The sequence below is a fragment of the Camponotus vicinus genome, unplaced genomic scaffold, assembly GCF_025532165.1.
Source record: "Camponotus vicinus isolate PSW18456_S1 unplaced genomic scaffold, iyCamVici1.0 SCAF_7, whole genome shotgun sequence".
Lineage (NCBI taxonomy): Eukaryota > Metazoa > Arthropoda > Insecta > Hymenoptera > Formicidae > Camponotus > Camponotus vicinus.
This window is the reverse complement of record NW_028141979.1, coordinates 14,604,411-14,625,957: the sequence shown is the minus strand read 5'-3', so window position 1 is coordinate 14,625,957 and position 21,547 is coordinate 14,604,411. Positions and strand designations below refer to the sequence as shown.

Genomic DNA, 21,547 nt, shown 5'->3' with positions numbered 1-21,547 from the left:
TTTCCATTTATTCGTTTTTCAAAAATTTCAAATAATCTGCTTAATATTCTAAATCCCAATAAGGGATCCAAATTATTAATCAAATTATTTTAAACTTTAAGTTAATCTATCAGAAATTAAACTTATTAAAAAGAAGAAATATATTTTGGGTTTTACGTTAGTACCAATCCTTTATATACGTTTCATGACGAAAAGTTAAGTACGAGTTAGTTAAGTTCGGTATAACGCCGCGTAGCGCTAAAGCGAAGAAACACATTCTAAATATACCATATTACAGAAATATATAAATATAAAATTTTTATCTTTCTGAAAGATTTCAGAAATATTGCACATACAATATTATAAAAAACATGATGCAAGTATATTTTTGAAATATTTCAGATACAAAACTACAATTGAAATGTAGTTTTAATGAAATATTTTTGAATATTTTAGTAATATTGCTGAGTGGGTTATACGTATTCTTTCGCTTCTTACATCAAATTTACTTAATATCGTATTCAATTTTTTATTATGAAAAGCAAATAAAGTTTGCAAAGGATAGGAATTAACATAGGATCTAAGTATGTATCCTTCTTTTGTTTAAAAAAATTTAAAGTTTAAAAAAATTTCTTACAAACTCATTTAATTTCAAATAATCTATTTAAAATAAAGTATTTGAATCCTATTTTGAACCTTATATTTTGAATCTCTTGTTGGGAAAGAGATTCAGAAATAGAATTAAATAGATTACTCAAAATTGGGCGGACGAATAAGAAATAATCCATTTATTGCGTATATTAAAGTATTTTTGTTATCGAGTGTAAGATAGTCATATATAAATTATCATGATAAATGTCCAATAAATGACTAATTAAACTTATTTTAAACGTCTAATTAGAAATTTGAAGGATACAAAAATGTCTTGATTAAATTTTAAACATCTATATTGATCTCTTTGGTTAAAAAGTTATTGATTCGACATCTTTTTAATTTTTTGATTTCTTACTTCGGTTGCATATATTTTGTAATTTTGTAATATTTTATAATATTATTATAATACATAAAATTTACACACACTAGATTCAGCTTTTATAGGTCTAATTACTTATTATTTTTTCATATGTCGATATATGAATGATACAAAGTACTATTATATATATATATATATATATATATATATATATATATATATATATATACAGGGTGAGCCATTTTAATTAACGCACGCAATTATTTCGGAAACAAAGCATTTTAGAGAAAAATGTTTCAGACAAAAGTTTTATGGTTTCGAGGGGGCCATAAGATGGTATCATTGGTTTGACACTGAAGAGTCATTTGAAGATCACGTAAAGGTCACTTCAATTTTTTTAAATGGAACACCCTATATATTTTTGCACACTCTTGTAGCTTATCTCGAGAGCTTTCCAAAACACTATAATTAAGTACCTTTTCGTTAAGTACTTTTTGAGTTATGAGGCTGGAAATAATTTCTTAATTTTACATAAACCGTAAAATATCTTGTAAAATATTCATTTTTCGATTATCTTACCTTAATACTTTTACGTACAAAATAATGAGAGGAATCAATTGGTCTAAAGAAAACACAGTTGTTTTTAAGAAAAAATATGGAATTGTTAATTGCAAATTACATATTTTTTCTTCAAAACAACTATGTGTTTTCTTTACACCAATTGATTCCTCTCATTATTTTGTACGTAAAAGTATTAAGGTAAGATAATCGAAAAATGAATATTTTACAAGATATTTTACAGTTTATGTAAAATTAAGAAATTATTTCAAGCCTCATAACTCAAAAAGTACTTAACGAAAAGGTACTTAATTATAGTGTTTTGGAAAGCTCTCGAGATAAGCTACAAGAGTGTGCAAAACTATATAGGGTGTTCCATTTAAAAAAATTGAAGTGACCTTTACGTGATCTTCAAATGACTCTTCAGTGTCAAACCAATGATACCATCTTATGGCCCCCTCGAAACCATAAAACTTTTGTCTGAAACATTTTTCTCTAAAATGCTTTGTTTCCGAAATAATTGCGTGCGTTAATTAAAATGACTCACCCTGTATATCGATATGTGTGGTCGATCCAAATAATTGACATTTATGTACCGATCAATTTATTATGCAGTCGGTAATCTCCCGCATGATAAAAAGATTGATACACAAAATAAAACCCTGTATATATGTATATTAATATTATCATTATCATTATCATTATCATTACCATTACCGTTACCGTTACCGTTACCGTTATCGTTATCGTTATCGTTATCGTTATCGTTATCGTTATCGTTATCGTTATCGTTATCGTTATCGTTATCGTTATCGTTATCGTTATCGTTATCGTTATCGTTATCGTTATCGTTATCGTTATCGTTATCGTTATCGTTATCGTTATCGTTATCGTTATCGTTATCGTTATCGTTATCGTTATCGTTATCGTTATCGTTATCGTTATCGTTATCGTTATCGTTATCGTTATCGTTATCGTTATCGTTATTATTATTATTATTATTATTATTACTATTATTTTGCTGCAATGTCACGTTGTAATATTTCTGCAGGCGGACTTTTTACTGTTGTTGTAATACAGCAACGTTTCATAATTCACAGTTTTTGCAATGTTGCAATCTTGCAGAAAAATGTTGCTGCAATCTTGGTATGCTATATAAGAACTGAAGAATACGTAGTTTAGTGTTAATATTTAAATAGTTCTAATATTCATAATATTTAATTTGCGAAAAATTTTTCTTTTTAATTATTTATAACTTTGAGATGTTTGATGTTTGAATATTTTCAAGGAAAAGTTATAGGGTTTTATGTGGCGCATTACACAGCAACATTATTATGACCTCGAATAGCGTTGTCAAGGTTATGTGAAGGTCACCTCCAACTTTTTAAATGGGACACCCTATATGCTTTTGCATATTCTTGTAGCTTATCTCGAGAGCTTTCCAAAACACTATAATTAAGTTAGTTTTCATTAAGTACTTTCCGAATTATGAGGCTTGAAATCATTTCTTAATTTTACATAAACCGTAAAATATCTAGTAAAATATTCATTTTTCGATTATCTTACCTTAATACTTTTATGTACAAAATAATGAAAGGAATCAATTGGTGTAAAGAAAAAACAGTTGTTTTAAAAAAAAAATATGTAATTGTTAATTGCAAATTACATATTTTTTCTTAGAAACAACTATGTTTTTTCTTTACACCAATACTAGTACTCAATGAAGAAATACTTTATTATAGTGTTTTGGAAAGCTCTCGAGATAAGCTAATAAGAAGAATAAGTTGTGGGTAATAAAAAGTTGTGGGTTCTATTTAAAAAATTGAAGGTGACCTTCATGTGACCTTTAAACGATTTTTCAATGTCAAACCAATGAGACCATCTTATGGCGCCCTTCAAGCCATACAACTTTTGTCTGAAATATTTTTTTCTAACTCTAAGTGATATCGAGATATTTGACTGATAAAAATAAAATGGGACACCCTGTATATACACATACATACTACTATATATATATACACACTGTGATCAAAAAGTATCAGAGCTGATTTTAATTTAAATAATGCGCTTTAACTATTTCGAAAAATCTTTTTTTTTTTAATTTGTAGGACTGTTTCTGATAGTTTATAAATAAATCATTATTTTGTGGTAGAAAAAAATACTTCTGACGATTTTTAACATTTTCGAATTTTGTTGAGCAAAGAATTTGCATAAAATTTTCTCTTCAAAATCAAATTTCGTGTGAAACAGTGAAAACAACCGGAATTGGCGAGAAAATTCATGAATTTTGCATCACAATAATAATTTCGCTCACATTTCTGTTCTTATTCGTCATGTTTTGACCAAAAATTCAACGAATAATTCTAAAAGCTTCATATTCACCTCAAATATGGCATCGTGTAATTCTTTCCAATTCCTTCGGCTGAAATTACCGTTTCAAATCAATGAACACTGTTTTGAGTCAATAAAAAAGAATACACTGCGTGTTCTGAAATCGAAAAATTATAAAAAAATGTTTCAAGGATTAAAAAAAGAACGTTAAGTGTATTGCACGTAAGTGTATTGCAGTATAAGGATTATTTTGAAAGGGACGAAAATTTGGATGAAAATTCATAGTTTACTTTTTATTGCACCAATCCTGATACTTTTTTATCACAGTCGTATGCATGCGTACGTGCGTGCGTGCATGCGTGTCGTGTGCATGTGCGCGCGCGCGCGCGCATGTGTGTGTGTGTGTGTGTGTGTGTACGTGTGCGTGCACAAAATACTTATAATTTTCAAACACTAAATGTTGTGTCTTAAGTATTTTGTACTATTGTTTTTCAAGAAATAGTAAATAAATATATATATATATATATATATATATATATATATATATATATATATATATATAATCAAATTAAGGAAATAGTAAAAATACTCAAATTAAGATTGTATCGTCAAAATTATTGAAATCGTCTTGTCTTTCAATTCTTAATTAATTAAGAATTTTTTAAAATCTTTTTTAATTCTTCAACTTACCACAAGATGTCCAGCATCTATTACAAATATTCTATCACTATCCATAATAGTATTCAATCTATGAGCTATAGTAAATATAGTACAGTTTATACATTTTGTTCTAATAGTCTGTTGTATAATGGAATCCGTGTAAGGATCAATATTAGCAGTTGCTTCATCCAGCACCATAATTCGATTGTTTTTGATAATAGCGCGCGCGAGGCAAAATAATTGTCTCTGGCCTACGCTGAAATTTGATCCTTCATTAGATACTTTCGTATTCAATCCGCCAGCCATCTCAGAGATTATCTCTTTTAATTCAACATCTTGAAGAGCTTGCCATAATATAGCATCGGTATATTGATCGAAAGGATCAAGATTTCGTCGTAGACTGCCAGTAAATAAAAATGGTTCCTGAGGAATAATACTAATTTTTGATCGGAAATCATGCAAGGCAATCGCGCTAGTGGATACATTATCTATACGAATCTCTCCTTCTACATAAGACAAACGAAAGAGAGCATTAATCAGAGATGATTTTCCTGCGCCAGTTCTGCCGACAATACCGATCTTTTCTTTCGGTAAGACGGTAAAATTGATATCTTTAAGGATGTAGTTGCCTTGATGATTATACTTTAAATTTACATTTTTAAATTCTACAAGACCTTTTGTTGGCCAATTTTCCGGCAGACTAGTTTCCGGCTTACTGTCGATCATCGGCTCTTCTTCCAAATGGCTATATTCAAGAATCCTCTCTATTGAAGTCAAGTGGCTTTCCAATTCAGCTGTTTGTCTAATTCCCCATTGTAACATATTTGTCAACGACATGATTTGTGTGATCGTCAAACCGATGTTACCGACTACTGCTAAATCTTTGAAGATCGTGAAAGCTACAATTATGATGCCAATATAAAGCTGACAGATCATATCGATATAAAAGCCAAAAGCTCGAGATGTAGCTAGGAAGAGAAAGCAGGCAGACGAATGGAGATCTTGACGATTACATAAATCCTCCATCAATATATTCTCGGCATTGAAAGCTCTAATTGTTGTTAATCCTTCCAGAGATGCACTGAGATGATCGAAGATCGGCGAACGTGCTGAATAATTGTTTTTTATTATTTTATTTAATTCTAATGTATAATAAGTTATTACACATATATAGACGATATTTGTAATCGACCTTTATATTTAATTTATAATAACATTAGTCATCACAAAATGTATTGTTTTTTTATTTATGTATGGATATTACATGTAAGAATAATTCTAATTTATTAATCTTTAATTTATATTGAAAAATATGTTGTATATCTTGGAGCAGATTTAGACAAGGTAGTGATTGAGGTTTGGCGGCCAGTATTGTTAAACCCAAAAAGGTAGAATAAGTTCTCAGATCCTTCAAGTCAGTTTAAATCCGCGGGACCGGACAGTTTTTTTCGTGATTTTACGGGAGATTCAAGCAAATCGGGCATTGAGAGCATGTCTTGCTCTTCTTAGGTTGTATACTCGAGTTATATAAGTGAATTCTAATCGCACATATTATTGATCGGGCACGATGATATTTCCCGATCAGATACAGTTTTCCAGATACAGTTCCGATTGGACATAGTCTCGATTGGAGTTTTGATCGAATACAGTCCCAATAGAACAGGTCATAGTCTCGATTAGATAAGCTCGAACATAGTTTTTATCAACGAGATGAAGTGAACTTTGTGGGAAAAGTTATAAATTTATGTGTAATGTTACAACTACTTCATTATACTGAAAATCAGTCGATATAAATAAATTTAGCTTTTTTGTAGAAAATTACAAATTAATTTATATGGAACTGTCCAATCGGATCGAACTTGTACCTATCAAGCCTGTTCTATTAGGATTGTGTCTGATCAGGCCTGTGTCCGATCGAAACTATGCTCAATTGCAATTGCATGAGTCTGATCGGGATAGTGTCCGTTTGTTTTCGATTTGTGTTCGATTAAAATTGTGTCCAATCAGCATTGTATCCAGTCGGAAAATATAGTTGTGTCCAATTGATAATGTATGTAATCAAAACGGTCCCGTATTTATCCCTAAAATATAGAGAATAAGCTGCATCTCTATCAAAGATTACTCATTAATTGGACGTCTTTTTTAGACATTGAAGTTGGTCGATGTTTATCTGAGAAATTCTCGTGTAGTATTTGCTGCATGGGAATTAACGTGTATATAGGTTATTGAGAAATAGAAATGTTGATATCTCTGGCTAAGGAAACAAAAAATTATGTAATAAAAATCTTCTTCGATATTGAGTCTTTGATATAGATGCCTTTAACATGTCGTGAGAGATTAAACAGATGGCTTTGCAACATATCCTGAATATGTTGATTTATCCGGGATATGCTCCGATCCTGGTATATAATGACGACACTTGGCATTTATAAGATCAAAAGTTGAGTAGAATGAAGATACTCACAAGGTACTTTTGCTACATTTCTGGTATCTAATGGATTACTCAGGAACCTTAAGTGTGAGCAGGGACAGATCAGATTTTTCGCGATATTAATGATGATTAAGTAGCGATATATCAGTTTATTAATAGATAATTTGACAGATAATTTGATCAAACAAATTCACTGATTGTTTCAATTGAATAATTGATTGTTATTTCGAATTTGAGATTTTAGGTTCAGTGAAGTTGATGCTGAAGATGAGATAATGAGTTGAGAAGATAATTAAAAATATATAAATACTTTCTATAAAAATTATTTCTCAAGGGTAAAGGTTGATATTAGGGGACTCACCTTCGATGAGCTTCACCTTGACATATGTTATCAAGGTCACTGTCCTAAGTAACATGCAAAAGATTTTAGCCGTTGCTCGTTGTTTATTAAGAAGTTATAAACAAAAGAAGTTTTACGAATTTCACATAATTTTCGGACACCATGTACAATAACAGACCTCTTGTCGCATTGAAAGTTATAAACGTGAATAAACGTAAAGAAAAACGCAAAAAAAGATAAATTAAAGGTAAATAAAAAAAAGGTAAACAATTTAAATTTATATAGAATTTAATACAATTTAATACAATTAAAAAATATCACAAATGTATGTGCACACATACACACACACACACACACACACGCGGGGGGTGCAAGGGGGGCCTTCGGCCCCCCATCCCGCAACCACCCCGCTGGTAGGCAAGGTGGATCTCGCTTTACAACTTACAGCATATATCCATTGTGATTGAACTTTTCGCAATGCGTCCCCTACCGGCGAGGTGATTGCGGGAGGGGGGGCCGAAGGCCCCCCTTGCACCCCCGCGTGTGTGTGTATGTGTGTGTGTACACATATATTTATGATATGTTTTAATTGTATTAAATGTATTTAAAATAATTATTTTTTTATATAACAGTTAAGTTATTGTACATTTCTATTATAATCAATGTATTGAGCTAATGAACATATATTATTGATAAATATGTATTTATTCAGCATTATTATTGTTAATGGGATACAAATCTACTTGCATGTTACTCAGAACGGTGATCTTGATAACATAGAGGTCTGTTATTGTACATGTCCGAAAATTATGTGAAGTTGTTCGAAAATTATGTGAAGTTCCTAAAATTTTTTTTGTTTACAACTTTTTAATAAACAACGAGTGACGGCTAAAATCTTTTGCATGTTACTCAGGACAGTGACCTTGATAATATATGTCAAGGTGAAGTTCATCGGAGGTGAGTCCCCTAATATCAACCTTTACCATAATTATATATGCCACAGAGTGGCTTAAGAGGCAAATTATGTACCAAATATTTTTCGTATTAAATTATAATTATATTTAAATAGTGGCATATTTTTTTAATTTATTTTTTCGGTTAATCGGGTAGAATGTATAAAATTGTAAGATTTTGTTAAATTGAATAGAAATTAACGACGTATCATGAATAAATTAAATTGTCTTTCGCAATTACCTAATGCAAATTAAAAACAAAAAAAACAAAGTTATTGATTAAATTAACTTTATCTTATAAAAATGTAGCATTTTAAAAGGTTACATTTAGAAAAAAAACGATGAAAATATTACCACAGACCGGGATTGAACCTCTGAGCAGCAGCATAGTAGTCTCGGACGGGCGCATCTTGTTTGGACACGTAACGATTGGACACGTAATATTGGACACTGCACGATTGGACACTGCACGATTGGACATTGAACGATTGGACACTGCACGATTGGACACGCACTCTACACGATTGGACACTGCACGATTGGATACTGCACGATTGGACACTGAACGATTGGACACTGCACGATTGGACACTGAACGATTGGACACTGCACGATTGGACACTGCACGATTGGACACTGCACGATTGGACACTGTACGATTGGACACTGCACGATTGGATACTGCACGATTAGACACCGTTCCACATGGATTTGCAATATTCCACGCGAAACGAAGTTCAACACATATCGCCGTGTGCTTTCAGTGTTAAACGAGGTTTATTATTGTACGGTTCCACATGGGTTTGCAATATTTCACGCGAAACAAGGTTCAACACACACCGCCGTGTGTTTTCGGTATTAAACGGGGTATATTATTGTATGGTTCCACATGGGTTTGCATCAATCGTGCAGTGTCCAATCGTGCAGTTTCCAATCGTGTAGTGTCCAATCGTGCAGTGTCCAATCGTTCAGTGTCCAATCGTGCAGTGTCCAATCGTGCAGAATGCGTGTCCAATCGTGCAGTGTCCAATCGTTCCGTGTCCAATATTACGTATCCAATCGTTCAGTGTCCAATCGTTACGTGTCCAAAAAAGTGTCACCCGTCTCGGACTTAGCATTCGACCTACGCCCTCTTCTCGCTGATCTAAATTCACCGGTATACAAAATACGTCATATTTTTTAAGTTGATTTTTTCCAAAAATGGTTGAGCGTTGCGTCCTCTCACTTTCCTCAAATACTTTTTTTGGTCGAATATTATACAGTTAAAATATGTTTAAAATAGATGTTTCGAAGGTCGTGTTCTCCTCTCGTAAGCAAAAAAAATATTACGTTTTGCTATCATCACAAAATTGTCTAATTAAAGATGGCCATTTGTGAATACTTATATTTTTTGTTACCATTAGTATAAATTTTTTCTCAGTGTAGGTACAAGATAAGGGAAGTATCAGATTGAGTTATATCGGAATGCTTGAGGATACGGAATATTTATTTTTGTAGTATCACTATTTTGATGATGTGTCTGAGAGCTTCGCAGAAAGCTCTGTGCAGCACATGTATGTGATCTTCTGATTGTGTGCGTGTGAGCCGCGCCCTCATCGCTGGCATTACTGTCTGTAAGGAACTAAAATCAGTATTCTGCGAGATCTCTCTGACTCTAGAAGGATTGAGGAGACGTGTATTAAAATCGGAGAAATGCTGGAATGCTGTTAATGATTATATGATAAATTATGTGGCAATAATAAAGGTGCTTAGTCATATAGAACAAAATAGAAGAAAGAAAATATCTGAAACTCTAATCTCACGTAAAGATGAGGGGATAGGATGATTGATAATAAAGAAGGAGCTATGGCCTTGATCTTTTTCGCGAAGAGTATTGTTATGCCGGTATTGCAATTGAGATATGTATAATGTATGGGAGATGTTCTTATTGAGTAAGAATCTCATATTACTGGAAAATACGAGTCTTCTAACATCTATGCAAGATCAGCATTTTTCTTTAAAAAAAGAAAAAACCACACATATACAGGCTGATTCAAAATAACCCTATTGTCCGTGAAATGTCACATTCTTGAGTCAATTCTAAGATGATTTTTCCTTTGGCAAAATTTCGTCCGACGCTTAGTTTTTGAATTATTAAAGGAAGTAATTAACTTATAACGGGTCGGATACAACAGGCAGGCAAGGGTGGCGCGATTCACCGTCAAACGCGGATGCTTACGCGGGACGCCTGCTGCGATCATCTGATCGCTACATACACATACATGCGAATACATACATTCTCATTCTCTCTCTCTCTCTCAGCCTCTCTCTCCCTCCCTCACTCTCTCTCTCTCATTTACTTACTCACTTGAAATTATTATTACTCTTAAATTATTATTTACTTTTTATTATTATACATTTTCACTTGAATTATTATTTTTTTTTATATTGTACTGTTTTTTTTTGTTTTTTTTACGAGAGAGGGGAAAATGCATCTTATGCATACTCACGGGCCGGTCCGGTGAGTTATGTGGGACTCGAGTACCAAGGGAGTCGAATTACCAACTCGACATTCCCTACCCACTAAAAACCCCTCTCTTTCGCCAATTTTCTCTAACACTGTTTATTTGACATCCCGAAATCTGTTTTCACACTAACTTAGTATTATGTAATAACGTATGTGCGCGTGTGTTTCTTTAATCGAGTGATTTCTAATTGCCAACAGTGATTATTCGACAGTGATTGATAGTGATTAGTGATAGAGTCATTGGTAAATTTCTCATCTTATCGAGTGAGTGAATGAATGTGATTATGTTGAAGTTTATAAAAGAATACAGTTTATAAAAGAAAAAAGAACTTTCGATTAATTATTTAGAGTGAATCTCTGTCCCTTGGAACGTGATATTTATGTTCAATTGGAGTGAAAGTACGATTTGTCGGAAAATTCATTTCTCAAGAAGTTACAGCAATGCATCGAATAAGGTAATAATAACTATTCTTTGATGTTGTATGAAAACAGATTTCAGGATGTCAAATAAACATTGTTAGAGAAAATTCGCGAAAGAGAGGGGTTTTTAGTGGGTAGGGAGTATCGAGTTGGTAATTCGACTTGGTACTCGAGTCCCACATAACTCATCGGACCGGCCCGTGAGTATGTATAAGATGCACTTTCCCCTCTCTCGTAAAAAAAACAAAAAAAAACAGTACAATATAAAAAAATAATAATAATTCAAGTGAAAATGTATAATAATAAAAAGTAAATAATAATTTAAGTAAGCGTAATAATAACTTCAAGTGAGTAAGCAAATTAAAGAGAGAGAGTGAGGGAGGGAGAGAGAGAGGCAGAGAGAGAGAGAGAAAGAGAGAGAGAGAGAGAATGAGAATGTATGTATTCGCATGTATGTGTATGCAGCGATCAGATGATCGCAGCAGGCGCCCCGCATAAGCACCCGCGTCTGAATCGCGCCACCCTTGCTTGCTTGTTGTATCCGACCCCTTATAAGTTAATTACTTCCTTTAATAATTAATTCAAAAACTAAGCGTCGGACGAAATTTTGCCAAAGAAAAAATCGTCTTAGAATTGACTCATGAATGTGTCATTTCACGGACAATAGGGTTATTTTGAATCACCCTGTATATGTATATATACAGGGTGTCCCATTTTTAATAATACGCTCAAAGTTGTTTTAAAAAAAAAATATGTGATTGTTAATTGCAAATTACATATTTTTTCTTAAAAACAACTATATTTTTTCTTTACACCGATTGATTCCTCTCATTATTTTGTACATAAAGGTATTTAGGTAAGATAATCGAAAAATGAATATTTTACTAGATATTTTATGGTTTATGTAAAATTCAGAAATTATTTCAAGCCTCATAACTCGAAAAGTACTCAATGAAGAAATACTTTATTATAGTGTTTTGGAAAGCCCTCGAAATAAGCTACAAGAATATGCAATAAAAAATAGGGAGTTCCATTTTTGAAGGGCTATAAGAATATGCAATAAAAAGTGGAGGGTTCCATTTCAAAAATTCAAGGTGGCCTTGTCGTGACCTTGGCGACGCCATCCAAGGTCAAACACATGGCGCCAGTAAATAGACCTTTTTACATCCTACAATTTTTGTTTGAAACAATTTTTTGTGAAACTTCTATTTTTTGTGATATTTCGAGGTCCCGACTCTTTCGAACACTCCGTATACCGTAGTGATGTAATGACACGTTTCCGACCCCAGGTTCATTTGCAAAAAATGATTCTTATGGTGCCCCCGACAATCTCTGAAAATTTGGCGATTGAATTTCCGAACACCCTGTATATGTATATACAGGGTGTTTCAGAATTTGCGGATACGGACTTCACAGCGTGATTGTTCACATCAAAACTAACAACTTTTTCCTGTGGCAAAATTACGTCTAAGCATTACTTTTTGAGTGAGAGCAACTTTAAGCTAACGAATAAGCGTCTCAGATTACGCTTGAATCGGGGGCGGCACGCGCACGGCATGTGTAACGTTTGAGTGTGCCCAAATAGCACCAAGTCGACTGTTAGTTGACTGTCAATCGGCAGAAAAAATCTAAAGTCGACTTCAAAGTCAGACTGAATGTCAACTTAAAGTCGACTAACAGCCGACAAATGACTATAGTCGACTGTCAGTCAGCTAATAAGTCGACTTAAAAGTCAACTTTATGGCGATTATAAGTTAATTTAATGTCATGTCCATTAACTAAATTTTTATTTTAATATTATTTAATAATATTTTAATATTATTTAATAATATTTATTTCTTAAAAACTTGATCGATTTAATTCCCAACGGAAAATAATTGGTATTTGATATCTACTAGATTCCGACTTCTTCATAAGCTTAAGGATATCCACGAATATATGAAAAATAGCTATTATAGATGCTGTAGATAACCAAATGTCCGCAATTCGATGTTTCATAAATGTCTACAGTATATGCAAATCAATATCTTGTAAATATCTGTACAATATTCAGTGGATATTTATTATATATAGATACATTTTTTATTATGTATATATTAATTATATTTATTTTTGGATGGATATTCATTTAATGTTCTATATATAGAAACATATGTGATGGAATTAAAAAAACATTAACCATCTGCGGTTAATTATATGAAGTTCCTTGCAAAAGCTAGAGGAGATGCGGCTATAATAGCTTTCTTTGACCGATAAACCGTGGATAGATTCGTGGAATCTATGCCGCGGCCTTATATTACTATCTTAGATGAATTCCACTTTCGGGTTAGGCGTTTTCCTTTTCGCCACCTAGCGGCGAGGCGTGAAGCTCGTGGAAATATATGAATATCCATTGGATATCTTTGATACTAGCTACTTGGTGAATATACACTCACATACAAAAAAGACGGGCTACTAAATTTTAGCAAAATATTTTAACATCTTTTAATGGCAACAAATCAGCAAAAAGTCACCGTATTGATATAAAATGAAGCTCAAATTAAACAGTCCTCTTAAAAACTAAAAAAACCAAATTTGAATTACAAAAAATGTTTTACACAATGACGAATGCTATAGATAGACGTTAAGAAATAGAAAACAAATTTTTTTTTAAACTGCTGCATTGCTCAGGAAAATTGGTCCCCTGGTGCAGAAATGTTTTTAAGCTTATTTATTTCTTAACAAATCCATATTTTCATAAATTTTCTACGACCTCTTTTCATAAAGTTATACCGTTTTGAAGAAAATGTTACAAAATGAAACTTTCTTTATAAAATCTGCAATTCAGAAACAAATTATCATGGAAAACTTTTCGAAAAAAGAAATTAAAGTATAACGATCCAAAATGCTTCACATAGAGATAGACGGTCAGATTTAAATCTTTCCTCAAAACAATATAACTTTATCAAAAAAGATCGTAGAAAATTGATTAAAATATGAATTTATTAGAAAATTAACTTTTTTAAAAACCCATACATTTTTGTACCAGGAAACAAAAATTTTTGCAAAATTTTTGTACCAGTTAAAAAAAAATTTGTTTCTCACTTCTCAAAGTCTACCTTCAACGTCCGTCATTTTAAAACATTTTTTGTTACTCAAATGTGTGTTTTTGCTTTTTAAAAGAAATGTTCAAGCTTTAATTTGAGTTTTGTTTCATCTTAATACGATGATTTTTCGCTGATTTATTATTATTGAAAGATGTTAAAAATTGTGCTAAAATTTAGTGGTCCGTATTTTTTGTGTGAATGTAGATATGTGGATGATATATATATACATCTATTAGTTATCTATAGAGGATATGGACCTCATATAGATATTTAGACATTTATTAGATATCTATTGGATAAATTTTTCCGCGTAGGTTTTATTATACTTTAATTATACAGGGTGTTCCATTTTAACTTTGCCATCGAAATATCTCGTAAAGACTAAAAGATACAAAAAAATGTTTCAACAAAAGTTGTATAGTTTCGGGGGGGGACATAAGATGGTGCCATTAGTTTGACCTTGAAGTCACCTGAAGGACACGTGAAGGTCACTTCCAACTTTTTAAATGGGACACCCTATATGCTTTTGCATATTCTTGTAGCTCATCTCGAGAGCTTTCCAAAACACTAAACTATAATTAGGTTAGTTTTCATTAAGTACTTTCCGAGTTATGAGGCTTGAAATAATTTCTTAATTTTACATAAACTGTAAAATATCTTATAAAATATTCATTTTTCGATTATCTTACCTTAATACTTTTATGTACAAAATAATGAGAGGAATCAATTGGTGTTAAGAAAACACATAATTGTTTCGAAAAAAAATGTAATTTTCAATTAACAATTACATTTTTTTTCTTAAAAATAACTGTGTTTTCTGTACACCAATTGATTCCTCTCATTATTTTGTACGTAAAAGTATTAAAGTAAGATAATCGAAAAATGAAAATTTTACAAGATATTTTACGGTTTATGTAAAATTAAGAAATGATTTCAAGCCTCATAACTCGGAAAGTACTTAATGAAAACTAACTTAATTATAGTGTTTTGGAAAGCTCTCGAGATGAGCTACAAGAATATGTAAAAGCATATAGGGTATCCCGTTTAAAAAGTTGGATGTAATCCTCACGTGACCTTCAGGTCACTCTTGAAGGTCAAACTAATGGCACCATCTTATGACCCCCTCGAAACCATATAACTTTTGTCTGAAACATTTTTTCGTATCTTTTAGACTTTACGAGATATTTCGATGGCAAAGTTAAAATGGAATACCCTGTATAATATTGTTACATATAATACAATTAAAGAATAATGAAATTAAATCAACCAAATCTTTGAAAATGACTAATTTAATCGACTTTTCGCTTTGCCGAAAGGCGACTTTTAATTTTCTGAAAATAGTCGACCATAAGTCGACTTATAGTCGATAGTTAAAATCGACAATAAACCATACTAGAAATTGTTGACTAAACGTCGATTTAAAAAGAGGAGTTGTTTCAAGTTGACTGAAAAATGTCGACTATCAGTCAGCAAATAGCCATTCGTGCTGTGTGGGTGTATGCTATTTTACCATTTCATTAAAGTGTTACAAGAATTATGCATCTAAATATCGTTATTTTCAATACGACTTACTTAACAAGATTTTCTAATTGATACCCCAAAGCAACGGTTGGAGGGAAAATAAGATTAAATTACTTGTAAATAATTTTGATCTAAAATTATTGTTCCAACATTTCAAAAATTTGGTGACCTTGAAAAGGGCTGATTAAATGCTTCAGAGCATATGTTCAAAATGCAGATCTTTCATTTGTGTACACATATTAGCTCTGTGGATAAATTCTCCTTGTGCTCGTTGGAGTATTTCCGATGTGACAGTTGTTATTGCACAATGAAGTTGTTCTTTCAAATCTTCTAATGTTTCTATAGGATTTCGATAAATAAAGGTAAAGCATATACGCTGTCACATATGCCGTATGCGTGCCGCCCCTAATTCAAGCGTAATCTAGAACGCTTATCGTTAGCTTAAAATTGCTCTCACTTAAAAAGTAATGCTCAGACGCAATTTTGCCAGAGGAAAAAGTTGTTTGTTTTGATACGAACAATCACACTGTGGAGTCTGTATCCGCGAATTCTGAAACACCCTGTATATAACACACACACACACACACGTATGTCTCTGTGTGTGTATGTATATACAGGATGCTTGATAACGCCGCGGAGAAGAATCGGGAGGCAGATCCGGCTGCTGATCTCATCAGCCATAAAAGGGGATGTGGCCGTAGAAAAGTATTCGCTCGATTACCTTAAGCGGACATCTCTCCTCCATAGAGGCCAAGAGGCCTCGATGTGGGAGCACCTCAACAAAAACCTCCGAGAATAGACGGCGACGAACGACAGTGGCCCCGTCCGCCGCCTCAAACATCGCTGGATATTGGCGATAATAATCACCAAAGTGATGGAGTCGCCCTCCCTACCAAGGGGAGATTACGCGCCGGAGAGGGGTTGCAGTGGAATGCTCCGGCGACGCCGTGACCTTCCCCCAGAAGCGCGAGATGGTAATCACCGTGGGGTTTTAGCGGGTAGGTTTAGTCGGGAGAAACACTATCTCCCGCATAATCCTTCGTCTTTCCCCCGAAAGCGGAGGGTATGTGTAAACGCATTTCCACACGTAAAAAAAAGAGTGTCTGATAACTTTTCGCAAATCCGAAGGGTGAAGATTGGCTCAAATTAAAAAGGAAAGTCCTGTACTGTTTTGCGATATTCGCAATAATTATTGAGAAATTAATTAAAAAAGGTCGACCAATCTGTGTGAGTAGAAGCGCGCGGCGATGAAAGTCGTCCCACTATAACCTTATACTAGGTGTGCGGCGAAGCGGCGAGAGGGGAAGGAGTGCGGCTCCCCTTCTCCCAAACCTTGACACCGGCGAGCTGATCCATGAAGTCAGGAAAGGTGCCCCGTTACAATAGAATTATTGGGATTTATTTTAATTACAACTAGATTGAAGATCCTAAAAAATTCATTTTACTCAAGAATAGAGACTATAACATAATGTTTTCTGTTGTTCAAAATAAAATATTATTCTTCATTCAAAATTTAAAGAAACGATTATATACATTTTTTAAATACATTTAAATTTTAAATTTAATAAAAAACGTAAGTTAGATCGACCACACTGGCAAATTTATTGATTGGTAATATATCACAACGTTTCAACCAAGGTTTTGATCCTTCATCATAGTCCTTTTGTTCGTGTCCGAACATAGTGATCTCTCTCTTTCATATACCTGTGTTGCGCACCAGATTATCACACGTATATGGGACCTACAGTTAATGCCGATTCCGAACGGCTGAAAAATAGAGAGATTCTCTTGGCAAGATTTCTCGGTGGTTTGCCAGTGCCTTCCGAGAGAGGAGCGAGCGTATACAATTTTTCGGTTCTATCGGGAATCGAACCCGGGACCTTTGGCTTTGTAGACTAGTGCGCTATCTACTGTGCCACGCTTCGCTTGTTTTGATCCTTATCAAGTGAATTAAAAAATTTTTTACAGTATTATAAGAAGTAATTGACATACAATAAATTGATAGAAGAAATAAGCGAAAAAATCTTATACATACAGTATCTTAGTTAGCTATTGTATTAAGAGAGAGAAAGAAATCACTGTGTTAGGATTGCATTATGTCAACCTCTCGATCCAACTAACTGAGAAAGACTAAACGGCCTTTATTAGTCTATCATAAATATTGTTTAAATTCTCAGTGTCCTTCTGTAAGTTAATAGTGTTGTCAAACTTTTTAATAAAAAACATTTCAGCAATTTCTCTCTTTCTCACATGCTTCTCATTATGTAAAATAACCGGTAATGATCAATCGAAATCATGATTAAATTCCAATTTATGTTTACTAATGACCGAAAGATTACTTGCGTGCACTTTGATGTTATTAAAATGTTCTTTAACACGAGTACCTAAATGTCTTTTCGTTTGGCCAATGTATGACGTGTTACAATTTTTACAATCTAATTTATAAACGACTTCAATCCTGCTATTAATAGGCAGTCTATCTTTCCCGTTTAATCAACGCATTAAGTTTTTATACGGGATAGAAACGGTTTTGGATTCCACTAGTTTTTCGTTTAATGGACAGTTTTATGAGCAGATTTTTGGTAGTTCTATGGGTTCTCCCCTGTCATCTATTCTGTCAGATATCGTGATGGATGATTTAGAGACGCATTGCTTAAGTTTGTTGAGCTTTAATGTTTCAACGTATTATAGATATGTGGATGACATTTTTACCATTGTTCCACGCACAAAGGTTGACGAGGTAAAGTCAATCTTCAATGATTATCATCAACATTTTGACATTTACTCACGAAATGGAGTCTGATGCTTGTATTAGTTTCTTGGACATGACTGTCATTCGTTCAGATGGTCGTCTTTTGATTAATTGGTATAGAAAACCCACGTGCTCTGACAGATATATTAATTTTCATTCTAAGCATTTAAATATAAAATGAACACCATTTATAATCTCGTTGACCGTGCTATTTTATTGTCTGATGTTCGGTTTCATTTTAAGAATATAGATATTGTGAAACAGATTTTATTCAACAATTGTTTTCCTACTCAAGTTATTAATTGTACGTTAAAAAAAGACTTGATTTTTTAAAACATCGTGCTGACGTAAATATGAATACTGATTGTGATAATTCAGTCACACCTTCCTACATCTCTCTACCGTTTGTGAAGGGCTTGAGTGATGAGATTAGTCGTGTTTTTAAGAATATTGGTCTTAGGGTTGTCTATAATGTACCTAAAGAACTTAATGCGTTGATTAAACGTGGGAAAGATAGACTGCCTATTAATAGCAGGATTGAAGTCGTTTATAAATTAGATTGTAAAAATTGTAACACGTCATACATTGGCCAAACGAAAAGACATTTAGGTACTCGTGTTAAAGAACATTTTAATAACATCAAAATGCACGCAAGTAATCTTTCGGTCATTAGTAAACATAAATTGAAATTTAATCCTGATTTCGATTGGTCATTACCGGTTATTTTACATAATGAGAAGCATGTGAGAAAGAGAGAAATTGCTGAAATGTTTTTTATTAAAAAGTTTGACAACACTATTAACTTACAGAAGGACACTGAGAATTTAAACAATATTTATGATAGACTAATAAAGGCCGTTTAGTCTTTCTCAGTTAGTTGGATCAAGAGGTTGACATAATGCAATCCTAACACAGTGATTTCTTTCTCTCTCTTAATACAATAGCTAACTAAGATACTGTATGTATAAGATTTTTTCGCTTATTTTTTCTATCAATTTATTGTATGTCAATTACTTCTTATAATACTGTAAAAAATTTTTTAGTTCACTTGATAAGGACCAAATCCTTGGTCGAAACGTTGTGATATATTACCAATTAATAAATTTGCCAGTGTAGTCGATCTAACTTACGTTTTTTATTTTATTTACTGGCGACATTGAAGAATTTAACATTATTTAAATTTAATATTTTAATATTTGATTTTTAATGTTTTAATTTTAAATTCAATGTTTTTAAAAATGTTTTTAATTAAAAAATAAAATTTGATATATATATAATAAAATTTTTTTTTAAATAGATTTATTTAAATTACACAAGACTATAGAGAGCATTTGTGGGGACCAAATATGGTAGACACGACTTGACACGTATTTTTTGAAAGTCTCGTGTAATAGTTCTTTAAGAAAGGGAAAATAGCAATAATAGAACTAAGGAGTAGCCGAATAGAAAGAATAGAAATGCAAAAACTAAAGAGAATAAAGGTAAAGAAATCAGAAAGGGGAGAATAGAAATAAAAAGGCAAGTAAAAATAATAAGATAAAAGATTAAGTCTTTCGAAATTTCGGGTATGGAAATAGAGAGAAAAGAAGATTATCAGGTAATTGCACTCGATAAACACGACATCTATCAATATTCTAAAAGATAAGAGATAAGCAAATAGATGACATCTACATGATTTGTCACTTCCGCGACTTTTTCTGTCTCCTTCAAGAATTAAATCGATAAATATACTAATTAAAAGTACTAATTAAAAGTACTAATAAGATTGATAATTTAAAAAGTGATAAATGAGTAACAAGAGCGGACAAAAAAAAGACAGAGACGGAGTAAGTATTGAGAAAGGAGAAGAAAGAAGAGAGGTTAGAAGAAAAGTAGAATGATTTTAAAACATCTAATTAGACAAAGAATAGGAAGAGAAGGATCTGCAGAGACTTTAATCAAAAGGCAAAGAGAAGAGGAGGATAAATTCGAAGCAGAAAAAGAATTTTTGGGAAACTTTGAAAAGGCAAGAAAAGTATTTAAACCAATAAGAAAGGAAACAGCACCTAAGGAAGTAATAAAATCGGAAATAGAAATAAGAAGAATCGTGGAGGAAAAAAAGATGGTAGAAGAAAATATGAAGGTAATTAAAGAATTCATGCATGATATAAAGGAGGAGTTAAAAATAATAAAAGAATGGAGAAAGGAGGGAAGAGAATAGAAAGGAAGGATCAAAGAAGTGGAGGACAAGATTGAAAGAACGATAACGGGAAACGAAGTAGATGGAGACATAGAAGATCAAGATAAGAGAAGATAAAAAAAATTGGAAGTACTAAAAGAAACAAGAAAAAGAAAAGAAAAAAGAAACGATATTATAATAAAAGGATGACAAGGGGAGGAAATTCCGAGAAGAGATTCATTGAAAATGGCGGTAGAAGAAATGTTAAGAAAAGAATTTAAGCCGGAGGTGACGGTATAAGAGGCTTTCTGGATTAGAAGAGGAACAAATATGATAACAGCGAAATTTAAAAATAAGGATCAGAAAAGAGAAATAATGATGCAAAAGAAAAATCTGAAAGGCAAAAACATTTTTATAGATAATAGAAAGATAGACAAATATGGAAGGAAATACGCATGATTGTAGAAGTAGAAAAGGGAAAAGGAGCTAAAATGAAGATCGGCTAGAAAAAAAAATTACAAGTGAAATAAAAATAATAAAAATTTTATTTGGAAAGGAGAAGAAGGTCTAAAGGAACAAAATTTTTGTAAGCAGAGCTCTATGGATTCGCAATTAGCAAGCCAATAGAGATTAAAGCTGCCTATACCACCTCTTTTCGAGAGTCCGTGAGCGTGGTCTGCGAGAGAAGGCAAGCAAAGCTAAAGAAGATGCAAAAGCAGCAGATAAATGAGAGAAAAGGAAATAAAACCTCAGATGTAAGAAAAATTAAAATAGGTTTTTGGAATATTGCAGGACTAGATAATAAAGACGCAATTCTGGGAATATATCAAGGAATTTGATATAATCGGTGTACAGAAGCGTTTAAGTATTGCGCGCATA

General features: G+C 32.6%; 1 protein-coding gene across 8 annotated transcripts in view; it reads right to left on the bottom strand.

Moving 5' to 3' along the window:
* Window positions 1-21,547, bottom strand: part of LOC145974535 (putative multidrug resistance-associated protein lethal(2)03659) — a 338,604-nt gene that overhangs the window by 8,235 nt on the left and 308,822 nt on the right. For all 8 annotated transcript variants that reach the window (XM_083104431.1, XM_083104438.1, XM_083104432.1 and 5 more), the window contains one exon: window positions 4,532-5,610. In XM_083104431.1, the coding sequence (XP_082960557.1) occupies window positions 4,532-5,610 (1,079 nt within the window). The remainder of the gene's footprint in view (window positions 1-4,531; window positions 5,611-21,547) is intronic.